At 46.3% G+C, this 14,247-nt stretch overlaps 1 protein-coding gene across 1 annotated transcript; it reads left to right on the top strand.

Moving 5' to 3' along the window:
* Positions 1-920: 920 nt before the first annotated feature.
* LOC143821468 (D(1) dopamine receptor-like) lies at positions 921-2,843 on the top strand. Its single transcript, XM_077305453.1, has one exon. It carries the CDS (start codon positions 1,105-1,107, stop codon positions 2,464-2,466), a length of 1,362 nt encoding a protein of 453 aa, XP_077161568.1. The 5' UTR covers positions 921-1,104; the 3' UTR covers positions 2,467-2,843.
* The last annotated feature ends 11,404 nt before the right edge of the window (positions 2,844-14,247 follow it).

The following is a 14,247-nucleotide window of genomic DNA, read 5'->3' as shown; positions in this document are numbered from 1 at the left end:
AATTTTTTTAAATGTATTTATTTAAAAACAATATACTGCATAAAGAACTACTTAAAAAAAGATGTTAACTTGCTGTCTTAAACAAAAAAGGCAAAACAAATATTTTTCTGGAAGATAACTTCCGGGGAGAAAGAGGAGAAAAGGACTTGTAATATTACAGCATCGTAGTCTCACATCACACACCACGTACTACATTCTACCTGTTTTCCAAAATATAAACATTTAATTTCTAAATCGGTTATTTCTTCTATCTCATTCTGGCCGACCAATATAGTCTGAGTTTGGATTCCATTTTCTTCTAAAACCCGATGTCAGTCTGTTGTGCCTCAAATATTTAAGTTTTGCCATTGTCACGTATTTGATCCAGTGAAGTTTCTTGTTTCCATCTGGATGCATGTGAAATCCTGACGGCTGTTACCATATACCTAACAAGCTCACGGCACATTCTCATATTCTCTGGTACTTTCCTGTCTCCCTTCGGGTCCTACATTTCCTGTGAGCCTGTCCATCTTGGCTAAGTACCCCTGGTAGCTGGTCATGGTGCTTCTGAGCAGACAGAGAGAAGGAGTCTTTCCCTTGAGCACAATTTTCAGCAGGCCGGCATCGGTGGGGAGCACAACGGCAGTAAGCAGCAGAGCGACTCGAGGCAAACTGTGGAGAAGAGCATCCATCCGGCACAGTGGCAAAAGCCCTGGTCTCCTTTGCCCCTCCTAATGAGTTCCATCCCTGGACAGCGCAAAAGGAACGAGAATTTTGCAGCAAACGATAGAGTTGGTAGCTCTTCGCCTACTGATAATAAGAGGAGAGGGACGCTTGCATCTGAATCCACTCTGCCAAAAGAAAAGTGCCGTAGCTGAGAACCGGCGGGCTGCGAGAGGCACTCTGGAGGAAAAAAAGGGAGGGTGGGAGGAAATGTCAGGCTGCCAGTAGGAATCTTGGAAAGGAACAAAAGGCTGGAACGCTGCTTCTTGTAGCTGGAAATCTGGCTGGGATGCTCGGGCTGTAGGAGCCGGGGGAAGTTGCTCCTGGGATGCAAAGGAAAAGATCAAGGAGCTGGACTGGTAGGGATCTAACACTGCAGGTGCTTCAGGACCTCAGAGAGCCATGAATGGACTTCACCTGCATGGAAGAGGAGGAGGTACGTCGGCCATGGCTAACAGTGGCCTCACGAAGGAAGGCAAGGCGAGGGAGGCCACCCCAGAGCTTCCCTTCCGAGTGCTGATGGCCACCTTGCTGCTCCTTCTCATCCTCTCGACCTTGCTGGGCAACACTCTCGTGTGCCTGTCGGTGCTCAGATTCAGGCATTTGCGCTCCAAGGTCACCAACTTCTTCGTCATCTCGCTAGCCGTGTCCGATCTCTTTGTGGCTGTGCTGGTGATGCCCTGGAAGGCGGTCACGGAGGTAGCTGGCTTCTGGCCGTTCGGCGGCTTCTGCGATGTCTGGGTGGCCTTTGACATCATGTGCTCCACGGCGTCCATCCTCAACCTCTGCATCATCAGCGTGGATCGCTACTGGGCCATCTCCAGCCCCTTTCGCTATGAGCGGAAAATGACCCAGCGGGTGGCCTTTGTCATGATCGGGGTGGCTTGGATGCTCTCTGTGTTGATCTCATTCATACCTGTCCAGCTGAGGTGGCACAAAGCCGGCAAACTTGTCCCAGCCCGTGAAATGGGCCCCAATCTCACATGGAGCTCTGAGGAGAACTGTGACTCCAGCCTCAACAGGACTTATGCCATCTCTTCCTCCCTGATTAGCTTCTACATTCCTGTCGCTATCATGATAGTGACCTACACCAGGATCTTCCGCATTGCCCAGAGGCAGATTCGGAGGATTTCTTCTTTGGAGAGGGCCGTGGAGCATGCCCAGAGCTGCCACAGCCCCCACGGCTGCCCCCACGACGCCACGCTGAAGAACTCCTTCAGAAAAGAAACCAAGGTCCTCAAGACCCTCTCGGTCATAATGGGCGTATTTGTCTTCTGCTGGCTTCCTTTCTTTATCCTCAACTGTGTGACACCGTTCTGCGAACCTAGCCGTCACGTGCTGGGGGAATTTCCTTGTGTCAGCGAGACCATCTTCAGCGTCTTTGTGTGGTTCGGCTGGGCAAACTCTTCCCTCAACCCCATCATCTACGCGTTCAACGCCGACTTCCGGAAGGCTTTTGCTACTCTCCTGGGCTGCGGCCGGTTGTGCCCCAGCAATGCGGTGGAGATGGTGAATTTCAGCAATGAGCTGGTCTCCTACCATCAGGACAGCACCTGCCAGAAGGACTTGGTCACCCTGAGTTACCCACACCTTCTCCCCCATGCAACCTCTCTACAAGGGGAGGGCAATGGCCTGGCTGGCGATCGGGCTTCCCAAACCTCTCCCAATAATGCAGCTGTCTTGTCCGCTGTAGTGCATACGGAGGGCGAGACTGACTTATCCCTGGAGAAGATCACACCTGTCACCTCTCAGGTGTTGGACTGAAAGGACTAGGGGTGGTGTGGAAAGGGCAGGGGAACCATCTGGGCATATCTGGATTTCTGCAGTTTTGTGGAAAGCATGTAGAGAAGAGGGCTGGCCGGAAAGGGGATCTTTGTTGTTACCAACTCACCCAAGGAAGATGGAATTTAACTTGTTAGTAAGGATGCAGGTGATAATCGCTGTCTTTTTGATTTCCTTCAGGAGGAGGATAGGGAGCGGAGACCTCTGGTGCATCTGCCACTAATTAGTGCCAATCATTTGCATGGACCGTGTACAATTGAATTCACATCAGTTTTAGAAAGCTGGTAAGGTCAACGGGCCAATGACTATAGTTGGAAGGAGGCGGTGATCCACGCTGCAGAGGTCTCGTTCTCTGACAGACGGGGCTCTTCCCTGAATATTCAACTTGCTTTTTAATAAAATAAGGCCCATATAGATGATACAGGATTGAAGGGTAGGGAATTGGAGATAGTGCTGTACCAATTACTCAAGAACAAGAGGGTCAGGGCAGCACAGTTCAGAGAGAAAGAGGGAGGGAGAGGCATAAGGCTTTGTATATAGAAGGTCTCACAGTTCTGTCTCAAATTAAAAACTCTCTAATAGGAGACATTACAGGGAGCCAGTTTTCTTCCTGCAGAGCTGTTGCCATTCAGAGGAGACAGGACTTGGCTTGAGGCACCAAATGGCCTGATTCCCCCAAGGCAGCATGCTGGGTTCAGAAAGGAGGCAAAAGAGGCCCCACCAGTAACAGAAAGGCTGCAAAACACCAGGTTGACGAGCTGCCCTTGTATTCAACAGCAATTGTACTCAGTCACCCTTTGTGCTTGCATCTTTCCATGGGGGAGAAATCCTTAGCAGGTCTGTTCAAAAGTGAATCCCATTCCAGTCAGGAGAGTTTACTGAGCTAGGGATGCCAGCCTGGGGATCCCCTGGAATTACAGCTCATCTCCAGGCGACAGAGATCAGTTGCCCTGGAGAAAATGGCTGCTTGGGAGGGTGGAGTCCATAGCTTTGTGCTCCACTGAGGTCCCTCCCCCGCCCAGACCCTGCCTGTTCTTGGCTCCACCCTCAAAGTCTCCAGGTATTTCCCAACCCACAGCTGGTAACTCTCATTTACTCCCAGGAAAATGTTCTGAAGACGGCAGCCTAAAAATCTACCTGCTTCTGCCCTGTATTCCAGCCATTTGGCATATTATTATTTTAAAAAACAGCAGCCATGATCCTGAGCTGTTCCTTGGTTCACATTTTGCTTCTGCCCCAAACTCCCTAATTGGGCTGAGGAAAGCCCCTTGTTCACTCTCCTCTTTCATATGAGGGCAATGATACTAACCCTACCCTACAAGGTTGTTGTAAAGGTTACAAAAGGTGAGTGGAGACTGACAGAACAGTATCTATGCTAAGGAATCCTAAGTTTTCTCATGCTTTGTTGTTGATTGTATGATGATTCTGCAGCACAAGCATTCTGGCTCTGCTTAGCCAGGGCTCCATGAGTACGGTCTCCTTTGAGAGAGAGAGATCTTGTAGAACGGCCGTGGAAAACTGATGTAGCTTTATCATGCCCACGGGCTTGGGGGGCACAGAACGGGAAATATATTGAGCAAAGAATGGGGGAAGCCAGCAATGACTGTGCATTTTAAGCAGGGGATTTATTTGAGTGGGGGGAGGTCCTCTCAGTTCCTTATTGCTGCAGCTTTGCCCACTACTCAAGAAAGGTTGTCACTTGGAGGAGGGCAGGATGCTGTTTCTGCTGGCTGCAGAGGAGAGGACACGCAGTAATGGGTTTAAACTTCAAGTACAACGATATAGGCTAGATATCAGGAAGAAATTTTTCACAGAGTAGTTCAGCAGTGGAGGTGGTGAGCTCCCCCTCACTGGCAGTCTTCAAGCAAAGGCTGGATATACACTTTTCTTGGATGCTTTAGGATGCTTAGGGCTAATCCTGCGTTGAGCAGGGGGTTGGACTAGATGGCCTGTATGGCCCCTTCCAACTCTATGATTCTATGATTCTACGACCTCCCTTGAAAGTCTGCCCTGCACAGTGTGTGGAAGATAAAAGTGGCCTGTCAAAGGAAGATGATTTGTGCTTGTTTTGTGTGTATGTCTGGGTGGGAAATCCACAATTTTTCTTGCTTAACTTACAGTCGCAGCCTTAAGCGTGTTTGGAAACATGTTCCGTTGAGTTCAGCAGGGTCTAATTGCCCATGGCTGCAAGCTTGGTGCTAAGGCAACAGACTTGGGTATTTGCATATATTTAAATGAGGGTGTCTGTGTTTACCAGGTCTCAGCATGATGTAGGCTGCTTCGGTTGTGATTGTTTCCCTACGTGAATATTTTCCCTGCATACGGATACCCCATTGTGTGGGTTAAGCTAACTCATGCATGTTTCCCTGTGTGCGGGTGGTTCGCAGCACTGAGGTCTATGCTGGAAGACTCATGCCAGGCCTGCAGGTAGTTTCAGAGGGTAATCGTCTTGGTCTAATAGTACAGGGATTCCTGTAGAAAAAAACCAACTCTTCTTCTTAGATCTTAGCTTTTATTAGGTTCAGCAGGGTGTAGTAGTTGGATGTGAGACCACCAACGAACACCATGGTTGCTATCACCGCTGAATGTCTCTAAGCCTTGGAAATCCCATGAGAGTGCCATAAATCAGCCTCTGGTTAAACTTCACACCAACTTTATAAAGACGTTTAGTCTGAGAGTTTCATGGATGGAGTCCTCTTGGTTGGGCTCCTACAGAAAGCTGAGGCATCTTAGTGCTAAACAGAGCTCCATCCATGGTTCTTGTAAATATCTGGAAGCTCATCTCAATGGCCGAATTCCCACTAGATGGTGAAGTGCACTGGGTAAATTCAAGACAAGTCAGACTGACCTACCTCGCTGGGTTTTGGTGAGGGCAAAATAGAGGAGAATTGGTTATGCTGCCCTGAGCTGCTTTTGAAGGGTGGGATGAAAATGACGTGGCAGGACAGCTGGAACTAGTGTGTGCTTAAATGTTATTACTAACACATGGAGCTTCAGAAACCAGGGCAGGATATTAATATATTATCCAGTTTGTGGAAGCAGAGGAAAGAACTTCTGCAGCTAGCAGTTGTATGATCTTGCAGGGACCATATGAAGGTCCTTAATATGCTATCCAGCCATTGGTTCACTTAACAGTTTTGTTTTTGTTTGACAACAACTCTGTAGAATATCACTGACAAAGGTACTTCTTTATTATATAATACCTTCCAGACTGGAGATGTCAGTGATTGAATTTAGGATCTTCTGCATAAAGAGCAGGATCTCTACCACAGATCCTCATGTGAGTTTTTGGAGTGATGGGAAAGCTTTTTATAGCTACTTCCAGGTGTCTACGGTGGGGTTTTTAAACTCACTGGTAAGATCCTGTTTCTGTTCTGCATGTGCATTGCTCCCTCTAGTGGTCGATTCAATATCATACAGATTTATTTTTAGCATGAAAATCTGTACTTTAAATCTGCAGGGATATGCGCTGGAAATAAAAACTGTTTGATGTTGAATCTACCACTAGGAGCAGAAGAACATGTGCAGAACAGAATTCCCCCCACCTCCACCAAAGAAATAGGAGCTTACCAGCAAGTAAAATGAGAAAGCATAAATGCCTTAGGTTTGGCTGTTAAATGCTGGTTGATAAGGTGTTGCATAGGACCTAAAAATGAATGGTGTTTGCTGGCAAGGGCTCATGGGAACTGTAGTCCATGAACATCTGGAGGACCACAGGTTGACTATCCCTGGTCTAGACTACAGGTTCATGTTGAAGAGGGGGCCAAGTTGTCTACTGCGGCTTTAGAGACAAGGACTAGGAGCAAAGGATTCAAATCTTTAAGGAGGTTCTTAAATTTTTTAAAGATTTTCTGATGGTGAGGGCTGTTCGAAGACGGAATATGCTGCCTCGGCGGGTGGTGGAGTCTCCTTTGTAGGAAGTTTTTAGGAGGAGATTGGATGAGCACCTGTCTGGACTGTGTGATTTTTAAGTCCCTGAGAAGGTGGGGAGGGCTGGACTGCCTGGCCCTTTGGGGTTCTTTTCCAGCACTGCGTGATTCTGATTCTCATCTCTGCTACCAGTGCTCCAGGTGGCAATTAGGAAAACCATTATCTCTTGGGACCCCTTCCTAGGGTTGCTGGGTCCCTCTGACCAGCAGGCAAGCAATTGGGGAGGGATGTGTTTAGTGGGACAAGTAAAGGAAAAGGTATGTTGTAAAGACTGCAACAAGATAGTGTACACAAAGGGCTTAGAATGCTGTAAGTGCCATATAAATGCAAAGTGTTACCATTGTGAGTGTGGTTATATTCAGACTGAACTTAACAGTTGATTCCCAAACCCCTTTCCTCTTTATGACACTTTCTTAAGGCTGCTAGATTAATGATCCCTATGCACTATGGCTGCCTAATTTCAATAACAATAGCTTTTAAAGAGGCTTTTTCTACCTGTACCTCTGTAATAATTAGTATCTTCTTTGCATATCCTCACCCTGTCTGATGGCTTCAGAATGGCAGATGAAGAGGAAGAAGATTGGGAGAAGATGAGGGCAGCTGCCAACATTTCATTGTAGAAAGTGACAGGGATGGTTTTAAAAAGAAAAACGCTTTGAATGAGACATGCTTTAGTGGCAGATGTGCATTCTGTGTCTCTCCGGTGTGGTATGCTGCGGGCATCTCTAGTTCCTCAGCCTTGCCAAAGTACTTTTCAGTTGTCCTTTCTAGCGAACTTTTAACAAAAAGGAAAATCAGAAGGTGCTAATTACTGCATAAGGGTAATGACTAAATACACCCCAATTACCGTCAAGGCGCTGCTCAGTTAGTGTGGGTGGGGGAGGCACTTCACGGGGACTCTGGGGGACCATCCTGATGTCTCGCTGTAGAAGCTCTGACAGATCACATCTGCTTCATTGCCTCTCAACCATTTCCCTGCCCTAATCTAGAGGGTGGCAGACAAAATATGGTGGGGCAGGGGAAGCTAGATCAAAACATTTGCAGAGCAGTGCCTTTGGAACTCCCTTCAATACAAATGCACCTTTTCTTAGGCTGGGCTCAGGAGTTTCGTGACCCAGAAGCAAAACGCTCTCAATGGGACTGTAGGGGACCATCCAAACAACAAGAGATGTGTCAAGGTTCAGAGGGGGCGTGGTTGGTCTCTTTAAGTATTTGAAAGGTGGTTACTTGGAGGAGGGCAAGGAAAGGTTCCTGTTGGCTGCAGAACCCGCAGGTGTGTCTGGGCTATCCAGGCCAGTGCAGTGCAGATCTGAGAAGTGAGGATGGGCTGTCCCTCTGCTCATGCTGCCAGCAGCAGGGTGGAAAACCTCTCTGCCATCTCAGTCCTCTCCTATGTGCACAGGGCCACCTCCCACCTGAGATGCCTCATGTCCTCCACAAACTGGCGTTGCTCAGGTGGGTTAAGCCATTTGGCTGAGAAGGAAAAGCTGCCGAAGCCTTGATGGAACTGGAAATAAGGAGCTGCTCTTTAGAACGTGGCCCCTTCCTGCTGCTGAAAGGACAGCCTAAAGTTGGGTTGGCCACAGGTGGTGGTTGTGGTGGTGGTGGTGGTGGTGGTGGTGGGGAGAGTAGGGTCTCCAGCTCCAGGCTGGGAAACTCCTGGAGATTTGGGGCTGGAGCCTGAGGAGAACTGGGATCCTACTTGGGTGTAGTGCCATGGAGTCCACCCTCCAAAACATCCATTTTCTCCAGGGGAGCCAATTTCTGTAGTTTGGAGATGCACTGAAGTTCCAGGAGATCCCTAGGGTCCACTTGGGGGCTGGCATCTTCAGCAATGCTAGATGTGATGGCCTGGGTTGATGTCTCATGATCCAGAAACTCCCCCAGTCCCAACTTTTGGAGCCCGATTGCTGATCACCATGTGGGGGCCTGGAATCTGATCCAGATAATGAGAATCAGTTCCCTTGGAGAAAAGAGTGGCTTTTGAAGGGTGGGCGCTATGACATTATACCCCAATGTAAAAAAATAGGGATTTATATTAGGGTAAATTCTTAGGTTAGGGTTAGGGTGAGCTTTGGTATGGTTCAGGGTTTTTTACGTTTAGTGGGAGCATTAGGGCTAGGGACAGCATGCTTAGGAAAGGCCATGGGATGTATAAGGATTTTTTAACCTGATTTACATGTAAAAATATGAAAACAATAGGGATTCATATTAGGATATATATTGGGGCTAGGGTTAGCTTAGGCATGTTTTAGGAGGGGGATTGGTAAGAGTAGCAGTTTCCACAGTGGGGGTACACCCCCCCCCAGGCAGTAGATGGATCCAGGGGGGCAGTGAGATATTTTGGGGAAGTAGAGGGATGGTGAGAAGTTTGGGGGCAGTAGGGGGGAGCAGTTTGACAGTCAAAGTCTTTGACTCTTCTTGCTGCATCCACATTTTCCTAGTGAGAGATGTTTCAAGGTGGTTTGCCTTTGCGTGACTCTGGGTAGTAGCGACCCTGGACTTCCTTGGTGGTCTCTCATCTCAGTTCTGACCAGGGACATCCCTGCTTAGCCTCCTAAAGAAAATGACAGCTGCAGAAGGTGGGCTGGATTGGATCATATTCCTGCTGAACTCCTTCCCTTCCTCAGACTCTGTCCTTTGCAGGCTCCACGCCAGATCTCCATGAATTTCTTCACCCAGGGTTGGCAACCCTTCTCCAATAGCCTCTGTCTTTGGGTGGCTGGAAAAGCCTTCTCTGGCTTGCTCGGGATTTTCAATTGCTTGCATCTCTCTTTTTTCTCATCTTTCTCCCCAGTGAGGCCCAGTGGTTTTTATACATTACTTTTACAAAGAACTTGTATGTTTTTGTAAACTTTTTTCCAGGCTAAAATCAGGTTGCTGCACAACAACCCAAAAAGAAGTTCGAGCAGTATAGTGTGTTTGCAGTAGACCTAACATCAGGAAAGCAGTATAGTGTTTGTGTGTGCGTGTGTGTGCGTGCGTGCAAGCATGTAGGGTAAATGGATGTGGTCTAGGAACCAGGGGGGGGGGCAACTGGAAAACGTTTGGGAGCCACTGGCCTAACGCATTTTTGATATCTGTCTAGCCTCTGCCTGAAGACCGCCAGTGAGGGGGAGCCTCTTGGGTAGCTGATTGTAGTTCAGCAATGGAATCAGAATCAGCAGAAGACCTTCAGAGGACTGAGCGTGGTAGATCTGAAGGAGAATAGAACATGTTTTCAGATTGATTGATTGTTGTGAAGGCACACTTGAGTTCCAATGCAAAGATTTTGGAAACTCTTGAACAATCTGCTACCTGCTGTTTCCACCAACCCTGTTCTATATTCAATAACAGAGAAAAATTACTTTCTGCTCTGTATCCAAATTTGTCACACAATTTTGAATCTGTAAATAAAAGGGTTTTATTTATCAGAAGGTCACCTTTACAAGAGTTTTAAAAAACATTTAAATGCAATCAATTGGAGTAAAATACAATTGGCTAAAAGTCTTTGTAGGTTTACTTGCTGTGCACTAATAAATGTGAACCTCCTGATTCAGTTTTAGAAGTTGTGATGATTTACACAGGACTGCAACCACCCTTCCATTTCTCAGCACACTTGTAAGTGGAGAGTCCTTTCTGAAATGCACTATGGGTATTCCTTCTGGACTGGTATCATATACACGATTTTGCAGATTGTGGCTTAGCGACTTGGTGTATGATCTTCATGTGGATTAGAATGTGAGTCTGAATTAGTCTGGCTTCTAGTTGTGGCACCTCCTGAGAATCCACCTGTTCTGTTTTCAGACTGGACTTGTAATAGTTTTTGGGGAAAGTTCAATAAAGGATTACCAAACTGACATTTCAAATGACATCCTGAGTTACCAGGAAACACAGCTGAGTGCCTAAAACTGCGGCCGCTCAAGAAGCTGAACTAGATAGGCATAAGAGGTGGTGATTCATCTCAGTTGACCTGCAGGGGAATTATAATGGCAACTCAAGAAAGCCTCTTCCCACACTCACAAGTGTGGGGAACCTGGGAAAGGGGGAAGTAACTCTTTGCTTTGGGGAAACACGGGCATAGCCCAGGGATTCTCTTACATGAGTAAAATGCTCAATTTTGGGGGGAATAAAGATCTAGCTATCACCCTGGACTTCTTACTCCAGTTTAAATCTAAAATTTTTATTCCACCAAAGAGTTCTGTCATTCTCCGCATCTTTATTTCTTTATATATTTGTTACTACAGACATAGACAGAAATTTTAATCAAATCCAAAGACACATCTGCCATAGCATGCCTTGCAGGGAGGGGTGGTTTATAAATCTCATATAGTACTAATACTAATACTATTTATTTATTTTTACATTTATATGCTGCTGCTCTCAAAAAGTCTCGCAGCAGTTTACAACAATGCAATAAAACACAGTAAAAGCTCCTAAAACACCCCTTAATTAACCAGATGGCGATCAATGAGAGTTCCAGTCACCCACCCACCCCATTCAGCACATGGGCCAAAAAGCTCTCTCTTACTGGGAGTGAGGAGCCTGATCTAACACACCTTGAGGGAACCTCTGATGATAACACCGAGACCTCACCCTGGCCTCAACCAATACTAATACTTAACTAATACTAATAATAATGGTCAATAACATAAGCTGTGACTTGGGGTGTCAGCTGTTAGAGAGCCAGTTTGGTGTAGTGGTTAGGAGTGCGGACTTCTAATCTGGCATGCCAGGTTCGATTCTGCGCTCCCCCACATGCAGCCAGCTGGGTGACCTTGGGCTCGCCACGGCACTGATAAAACTGTTCTGACAGAGCAGTGATATCAGAGCTCTCTCAGCCTCACCCACCCCACAGGGTGTCTGTTGTGGGGAGAGGAATGGGAAGGCGACTGTAAGCCGCTCTGAGCCTCCTTCGCGTAGGGAAAAGCAGCATATAAGAACCAACTCTTCTTCTTCTTCTGTTTAAATGTCACCTCTGCCATGGACTCATTAGGTGGTTATAGGAAAGTCATTCTCATCCCCCTCCCCCATGCAACATTGATATAATATCGGGTTGCCTTAAGGACTGAACATGACAATGTAGGCCAAGTGTTTCAATGCCATGTTGGTTTCCAGATTAGACTGTTGGACTAGGATCTGGGAGACCCAAGTTCAAAGCTTGCAAGGTGATCTAGTTATTCTCTCGCTCAGTTTGTTCTACATCACAGGGTGGTTGTTGAGAAGATAAAGTGGAGGATGGAAGAAGCATGTATGCCACCCTGAGCTCTTTGGGTGAAAGGTTGCATAACAATGTACTAAACCAATAAATGCTCGAAAGCTCAATAAGAATGCTAAGGATTATTATCATCACCATTTCCCATATATGGTTGGTAGATGATATACTTAAAGGGCCGGTCCATCTTTATTTTCCGTACACAAAACATATTCATGAAGTCTGGAGAGAAGGTTCATTCCCCAAAGATACATTCTTATGCCTACAGGAGGAAATTGAAGAAAATCTATGAACATGAATCTATGAACCACTCATCTCTGAATGAGAGACAGACGCGTAAAATGAATACAGAGAGTGATGCAATTATTAGCCAGGCCAAAATGCTGGGAAACATCGACATTCTTTTGCTGGGGGCTGGGAGGGGGCTGCGGGGCATTTGCTAGCATCAGAATGCAGGAGAGGCCTGTTGGGAAGCCATCTGGCTGAGTTGCTACGTCTCTGGGTTCTTTTCCAAATTGGAGTCATTAGAGGCCATTCTCATCAGAGAGAAGAAGCAGGTGCAAAGGGAGGGGACAAAGGAGAAGGGCTGCACATTTCCAGAGGAAAGCGAAAATCTCTCTGGGGGGGGGGAGTCAAGAACTTGCTGAGGGTCTCTGGGCCACTTGAAGGAAGGCACTCCTGCAATCACAGGCTCTGCTTTCTTAATCTGTATGGTAATTCAGAGCAACTAGAATCTGTTTATGGAGAGGGAAAGGGCACAGAGGGATTAACCCTTGGTAGGCAGGATATTTCCTGGAGGTGGACCGCAGGAGAGGAATCTCACAGCCCCTCTCTTCATCTGTCTTGTGACTTATTTGGTATTATTGCTCCGTGAAACACTGCAGGCTTTACACTCAAGAGGCCCAAGTTTGATCTTTTTATGAGCTGCCAGGAGGGTTGGGAAGGGCCATGACCACGCTTGAAATCCCACGGTGTTCTTACCAGAGTGTCCCAAATCTCTGTAATTTTGGCTTAATCTCTTCCCTCTTGTCTGACTTCCTCCAGCACTGTTGTGGCTTCATTTCAGTGAAGCAGTATTCAAAAGCACCAGTAAGGGGGAAACAAAACTTTGTTCATTGCTACTGGGTTACACATTATCCTTTGCCTTTGAAGATTCACCAAAGTCAGAGCTGCATTCATCTGAAGAGATGTCATTAAAACCTTTTCCTCATTATGTTCTTTTTTTGGACCACAATAAACTCTGACAAACTGGTTTCTACTGGTAATATTTTCTACTGTGCTGGGCTTTTTATTTCAGAGTTTGGACTTTTTCTGGTTCAACCCAAATTCCTGGCATGGGATTCTGGTCTTTTAAAAAAAGGGACACTTAAGTAATCTAAGCCCTCATCAGTCGCCAACAGACCTTTCAGTACTGAATTTGTGAGGTCAGGATTCCTGCACTGTCCTTCTGTGACAAATATAATGACATTCTAGAATAAGCAAAAATTCTAGAGTTGACCAGAGACAAGTGAAACAGCTCAAGGGACTGTGTCAACTGAAGATCTAGTAAGTTTTCTGAAAATGTGTTAGGGGCAATTTAATGCAGATACTTGAGTGGACACCTCCATCTCATAGACAATCAACATTACAATACCTTACCTGGGTAGATTTGAGTAACACTTTACATGAAAATGAAATCTATCAAGAAATACCATTGTCAGATATAGAAGAGTTGGTTCTTATATATATCCTTATACATAAGATATAGAGCCATAGACCTCAACGGGGGACCTCTTGCTTGAATTTGCAGCTTATATTTTAGAAAAAGTGGTAAGTCCCTAGTCTGGCCACAGTAGGAAAACTGATAGGGACTATTTTACCCCATCGCTCAAGGAAGCTCTTGTTGCTAACTTTTGTATTATTAGGATGATGACGTATCTTGAAGGGCACTATACGTTAAATTTTTAGCAACTCCAGCTGGATAGCAGGTGCTGGCTGTTCTCTGATAGATACCCTGATACAGCAGGAATTATATGAAAGGGGAGCTGAAGGGAGAGTCAAAATCACACTTTTTACCAGTGGAAGGCATTGATGGCATCCAACCCACTGACACAAACTTCCAAGTTTCCATATTTAGGATAGGGCCAGCTAACAGGTACCATTAAGATCTTTTTTTTTCATTTAGAAGGCCACATTCTGATTTAATACTTGCACACTCCTTGCCCTCATCCCATTTTCCCCTTTGTTGGCCATAACTATGGTCCATGACGAAGCTACAGTAACCATGGGTGATACTCATCAAGTTCCTTCTCAGGTTGAGATTTGCCCAATTTTGAACCACCCCTGCGGTACTCATATAAGCTGGATCTGGTGCAATTTGCAGGTCATGCTAAGCTCTACCAGAAGCATTGCTACATAGTCAATATCTGTGAAAGGAACCAAAGCGTGCCCCACCATTCTTGGCATACCAGGCTCTCCTGGATCTCAGTGTAGAGGCTCATTCTCCATGGCAAATTTTTATGAACCTACAGAAGGATCCAAAGTTTGCCAAAGAATAGAGCCCTCATTGTTGATGTGTAAACATGCCAGGGAGCAAGAAACAGGCCCAGCCAGGTCAGGCAGAGCTTAATGAGCCAGCTGTTATGTTAATCAACTGCCTT

This window comes from Paroedura picta, chromosome 12 (genome assembly GCF_049243985.1).
Source record: "Paroedura picta isolate Pp20150507F chromosome 12, Ppicta_v3.0, whole genome shotgun sequence".
NCBI classification, from domain to species: domain Eukaryota; kingdom Metazoa; phylum Chordata; class Lepidosauria; order Squamata; family Gekkonidae; genus Paroedura; species Paroedura picta.
Note: the sequence above shows the minus strand (reverse complement) of the source record. Positions and strands in the feature narration are given on the sequence as shown.

Excerpts from the sequence above, each read along its gene's own strand:
- LOC143821468 (XM_077305453.1), top strand. The coding sequence starts at position 1,105 with ATGAATGGACTTCACCTGCATGGAAGAGGAGGAGGTACGTCGGCCATG.